Source organism: Hyla sarda, chromosome 4, assembly GCF_029499605.1.
Source record: "Hyla sarda isolate aHylSar1 chromosome 4, aHylSar1.hap1, whole genome shotgun sequence".
NCBI lineage: Eukaryota > Metazoa > Chordata > Amphibia > Anura > Hylidae > Hyla > Hyla sarda.
The window spans coordinates 8,205,099-8,211,098 of NC_079192.1; the positions used below are offsets into that span (position 1 = coordinate 8,205,099).

The 6,000-nt window shown below is 41.7% G+C and overlaps 1 protein-coding gene across 1 annotated transcript; it reads left to right on the plus strand.

The window, feature by feature from the left end:
- The first annotated feature begins 1 nt into the window (after window position 1).
- LOC130367207 (olfactory receptor 11A1-like) lies at window positions 2–940 on the plus strand. Its single transcript, XM_056569610.1, has one exon. The coding sequence runs from the start codon at window positions 2–4 to the stop codon at window positions 938–940; it is 939 nt and encodes a 312-aa protein (XP_056425585.1).
- The last annotated feature ends 5,060 nt before the right edge of the window (window positions 941–6,000 follow it).

A 6,000-nucleotide genomic window follows, 5' to 3' on the forward strand; every position in this document is an offset into this window, starting at 1 on the left:
CATGGTTATGGAGTTTATATTACTGGGATTTTCAGATCTCGGCTTTTTCCGTCTTCCGTTCTTCATTCTCATCACTTTCCTCTATATAGCGACTGTGGTGGCAAATCTGTCGATCTTCTCCTTAATATCCTTTAGTTCCAGCCATAAAATGAAATCTCCTATGTACATTTTCCTTAGTCATCTCTCTCTCTCGGATATACTGATCAGCACAAACGTGGCTCCTCACGCCTTAAAGGTGATTTTATTGGGTAATACCAGTGTGCCGGCCCTTGGATGCATTACTCAGTTATATTTCTTTGGAGTCTCCACTATTACAGAATGTTGTCTTCTCACTGTGATGTCTTATGACCGATATTTGGCCATTTGTAGACCATTGAGGTACATGTCTATAATGAACACTAAACTTCTCCATGGTCTTATCACATACTCATGGATGGTGGGGTTCCTTCAGCCTCTCATCACCCACACACTTATTCTATATCAAGACTTTTGTGGACCGAATGTCATTGACCATTTCTTTTGTGATGTTGCTCCTCTTCTAGAACTTTCTTGCTCTGACAGAACATTGGTAAAAATTGAAGTGTCTATTGTAGCCTTATTTGTTGGTCTTCTTCAGTTCCTGTTTATCGTCATCTCTTATATTCTCATATTTTACTCCATTTTTCATATGTCCTCAAAGGCTGGTAAGGAAAAGGCCTTCTCCACATGTAGCTCACACCTGGCTGTTGTCTGTACATATTATGGGACACTCATCATATTGTACTTATCTCCATCCAGAGGATATTCCTTCAGCTTAAATAAGATGCTATCCCTCATTAACACTGTGGTGACCCCGTTCTTCAATCCCATCATCTACACTCTGAGGAATCGGGAGATCCAAATAGCTCTTAAAGTCCTTCTATGTTTTAAAATACAAAAGAATGAAGTAAAACAAATCTAAAAATATTGTTCAGGACAGAGAATATAGTGCATTCAACCATTTAATTTAAAAGTACAGTCGTGGAGAACACTACTCGACCATATGACATGAATTCCTCGGCTGCCTGTTAAAAAATAAATGTCTGTACTTACCTCCCTTGCTCCCCCTCAGCCTCCATTATTGCAATAAGTCACAATGTTGCTCAGCCCATCACTGGCTTGAGTGGCAATGTGACTCCAGCATCAGGAAGTTAAGTTTGGTGAGGTCCCAAAACATTGCCGCTAAGCCAATCACTGGTCACAGCAATGTCCAGCCTAACCCAATAATTGGTGGAAATGTGAGGTATTAATCACAGCACCAGGAAGTACAATAAGGGGGTCAACTGGAGCTACAATAACAGAGGCGGCGGGGGAGCGAGTGAGATAAGTAAAATGTATTTTTGCTTAAAGGGGTACTCCACTGAAAAACATCTTATCCCTTATCCAGCGGTGGGACCCCCGCAATCTCCAGTGCAGCACCCCAGTCATCTGTGTACGGAGAAAACTCCGCTTCGTGCCAGATGACTGGTGAATATAGCCGCCATGCCCCCTCCATTCATGTCTATGGGAGTAGGCATGACAGCTGGACCCCCATCAACAGACATCTTATCCCCTATCCTTTGGATAGGAGATAAGATGTTTTTCTGTGGAGTACCCCTTTAACCCCTTAAGGACCATGGACCTGCATGCCCGTGGAAATTCTGGTCCCCGCCTCTCGTAAGGACCAGGATGGCTGCTGAAATCATTCAGCAGGTGTCCCGTGACAATGTCCTGAGACCCCCCCATGTGAGCGATCGCCACAGATCGCAGGTGAATTCACACCGGCGATCTGTGGTGATTCCGGTCATACGAGTCACGTCCGACCAATGGCAGCCGTCTCTTAGCTCTGCTAGCCCACCGAGTTCAGTCGGCGGGCAGAGCTGAAAGAAGGAGCCAGGGACCCCCCTCTGATGAGATCTGTGCCCCTCAGGGCTGAAGAAGTGGCCTCCTGCCATTGTTAGTGCATGGTGAGTTTTGTGTGAAGGGACAGGGAGGAGTAAAAAAAAAAGGAAAAAAAAAGTCCTTGTCTTGGCCTTAATGGGGCAATTATTTGTGGGGTGAAAATTTCAAAAAACCTCACAATTTATCAAATTTTTTGGGGGCTTTGATTTCTACGTAGTGTACTTTACAGTTAAATTGACACATTCAATTTATTCTGTAGGTCAATACAATTACAAATTTACTTAATTTATTAATTTTAATTTATTTATTTCTTATACTTTAAATATTATAACTTTATGTAAAAAAATGAGTATGCTTAAAATATTCCCCCTTCTGACCCCTTTAAATGTTATTTTTATGTATACGGGGCTATATAAAGGTTCATTTTTCTCACTGTTATCTGTAGTTTTCTTAGTAATATTTTGTTTTGATGGGACTTTTTGATTACTTTTTACTCTTTTTTTCCTGATATTTCATCAAACCTAAGATCAGCAGTTGTGAAATGTGGTATTGCTTTATGTGTACACCATTCACTATGTGGTTTAACTAATTGATCATTTTAATAGTTTGGACATTTTCGCATGTGGCGATACCACATATGTTTATGTTTATTTTTATTTACATTATTTTCTTGGAAAAATTGGAAAACATAAGTGATTTTAACTTTTATTTGTGGGGGAGGGGGGTTGGAGTGGCTTATTCACTTTTATCATTATTTTTTTTATTACTGCCTGTATAAATTGGATCACCAATTGGATGGCATGGAGGCAGATGGAGACCCTCTGGCCCTCATCCCAGCTGATCAGGAACACGGGATTACCCCATGTTGGTCCTGATTTTCCTTCCTGAACCCACTGACACCAGAAATTTGGGCTTTTAGATCTGATAATCAACTTTGATAATGAGATCTAAACGGTAAATGCTGGGCATCAACACAATCATCACTGCCTAGAATTAGAGGTGAGCCCTGGCTGCTTGTGGAAGCCATCCCTCACTATCTTTAAAGAGTTAACAGTGCATTAAGTAAATATCTGCCATGTTGCGTTAACATATTTCCGTCATAGAAAAAAGATTAAAGGGGTACTCCGATACAATGTTTTTGTTTTTTTAATCAACTGCTACCAAAAAGTTAAACAGATTTGTGAATTACTTCTATTAAAAAAATATTCACTCTTTCAGTACTTATTAGTAGCTGTATGCTACAGAGATAATTGTTTTCTTTTTTGATTTATTTTTTGTCTTGTCCACAGTGCTCTCTGATGACACCTCTGTCCGTGTCAGGAACTGTCCAGAGGTAGCATAGGTTTGCTATGGGGATTTTCTCCTGCTCTGGACAGTTCCTGATACGGGAATCAGGTGTTTGCAGAGAGCACTGTGGACAAGACAAAAAAGAAATTAAAAAAAGAAAACAATTTCTTCTGTAGCATACAGCTGCAAAAAAGTACTGGAAGGGTAAAGATTGTTTTAATAGAAGTCATTTACAAATCTGTTTAACTTTCTGGCACCAGTTGATTAAAAAAAAAATAATGTTTTACACTGGAATACCCCTTTAAGCCCCTGCTGGATCCGAAAATGTATTTTATCACTGGAGGCAGAAAAGCATTCAATGAATCCAAAAACACGTTGAGCAGATGACTGACCAATTATTGCTCTAGGAACTGAAGACATCCCGGGGAAATGCACCAATGATCTCTTTCCTTGTTTAACATTTTTGTGAGCACCAAACCAGTCAGGAATCTCATTATTTATTAAGCAAAAACACGAATAGTCAGCTTCTGTTATGATAAAGGCATATTCCTGTTCTTCTCGGCTTACCAAATTGACCCTTATGGCCATCAAACACATCTCAAATCCCTTTCTAGTTTCCTTATTCCTGCAGATAGATGAGTACTAGGAGGAGTATGTGAAGTAACTTGTGTCTTGTGACCCTGAAACCTACTGTGGTTATGAGGGGGTTAATAAGGTGAGATCAGCTCTTGGTTCGGACCTGGATTGCCAAAAGTTTGCCTTTTGTCTATTTAGTTGTCCTTGATTTTTAGTTATTTAGAGAAAAGGTAAAAGGAGTCTATTTACATCCTTACTCTTTCCACCTGTCCATGGGGTATGTCATTGTCTCTTAACCCCTTCACAACATCTAAGATACATACACAGAAGTCAAAGCATTGGGTCAGGAAATAAGAAGCGGTCTTGGAAACTGATCAAGCTCCATAAACGGCGAGTGTTGGCTGCTAACTGCAGCAGCTGACATTTATCATTAGTGATGGGGATCGGAGATAATGCTGATCCCGGCTGCTACTTAGTCTCATAGATGCCCTTTCTTATAATTATGGAAACATCTAGTTGGTTAGACAGTGATGAAGAGCCCTATGTTACTACCTTTATAACCCACCAATTATGCATAAAGGACTGCATTTCAATTAAGTTATTTCTTCATTTCACATATTGCAAAAACATAGACAAACAATCTGATTTTATCAAAAATAGTTTAAAAAAAATCATAAAAATATTGTTCTGTCCTAATTCCCTGGTGGCGCCTCAAGGGTCCAAAACCCACTGGGTGTGTAGCTGAGCCAATGCAGCTTTTTTATGGCAGCAGCCTAGCCACCCAGCCTGGGTCTCCAGTGAGCTGTCAGAATGACAGCCTGGCACTTAAAGGGGTACTCCGGTGGTAAATGTGTTTTTCCGTTTGTGACTTACCCTATTTGCTTTGTTTCATTTCTATTCTTGTTGTTCTTTCCGTTCTTTGTTTTCTTTTTATCCCCCACTTGGTTTTCCTATCTTTGCTTCTATTTCCTGTTTCTTGCTGTGCTGAAAACTAAAAACCCAGCATGCCACATGCCTTGCTGGTTTGGGGCGGCTACTTTTTTTTGTTTGTTTGTTCCGCCCTTTACCCACCCTGCTATTTTCCCGGGTCAGCCCCCTTATACACAGCACCCTTATATAACCAGACTTGGTTGGGATGCACTGGCATACACACACAAAAGGGACTACAACTCCCAGCATGTATCATTCAGGAGTCTTCAGTCTGTGGTATAACACCAGCATGCTGCCTCTGTAGTCTCCTGGGGGTTGTAGTTCACCACACTTCTGTAGGGCATATACCAGTGTTTCCCAACCAGTGTGCCTTCAGGTGTTGCAAAACTACAACTCCCAGCTTGCCCTGACAGCCTTTGGGCATGCTAGGAGTTGTAGTTTTGCAACAGCTGGAGGCACACTGGTGTAACATGATGTGTATGCTGAATAGGCTAGAACAGTGTTTCCCAACCAGTGTACCTCCAGCTGTTGCAAATCTACAACTCCCAGCATGCCCAAAGTCTGTCAGGGCATGCTGGGAGTTGTAGTTTTGCAACACCTGGAGGCACACTGGTTTGTAAACACTAGCATACACACACAACAGGGACTACAACTCCCAGCATGTGTTATTCAGGAGTCCCCCCCCCTCCCCCTTCAGAGGAAAACTTGCCCAGTTGCCCATAGAAACCAATCAGCATGCTTCTTTAATTTTTATGAAGGCCTGTGAAAAATGAAAGAAGCGATCTGATTGGCTGCTATGTGTAACTGGGCAAGTTTTCCTCTGCCCAGGTTTTGATAAATCTCCCCCATAGAGATGATTCCCAGTATGAGATTTCTTCCCCTGCAGTCCATACATCCCCGGCCCGTGCACCTTCTCATCCTCCCCTTCACATAACACTTATCTTCTCTGTGAGGTCTTTCTCCTGTGCAGACCTGCGTCCTTAGAATACAGAGCGGGGGAGGTGAGGAGCTGTGTATTCAGCTGGATGAGATGAGGGGGCGTGGCTTATTCCTCTCATGCAGACAGAGAAAATAAAGCTGTGACATCTTGTCCACAACAGACTCAGAACTGTGGACAACAGTAAAAGAAAACCCTGAACTACATAACTTCCTGCCCAACAAACAGGGAAGAAACACACACACATGCTGCCAAAACATATTACACATGTACCGTATTTATCGGCGTATAACACGCACTTTTAAGGCTAAAATTTTTAGCCTAAAGTCTATGTGTGTGTTATACGCCGATACACCCCCAGGAAAGGCAGG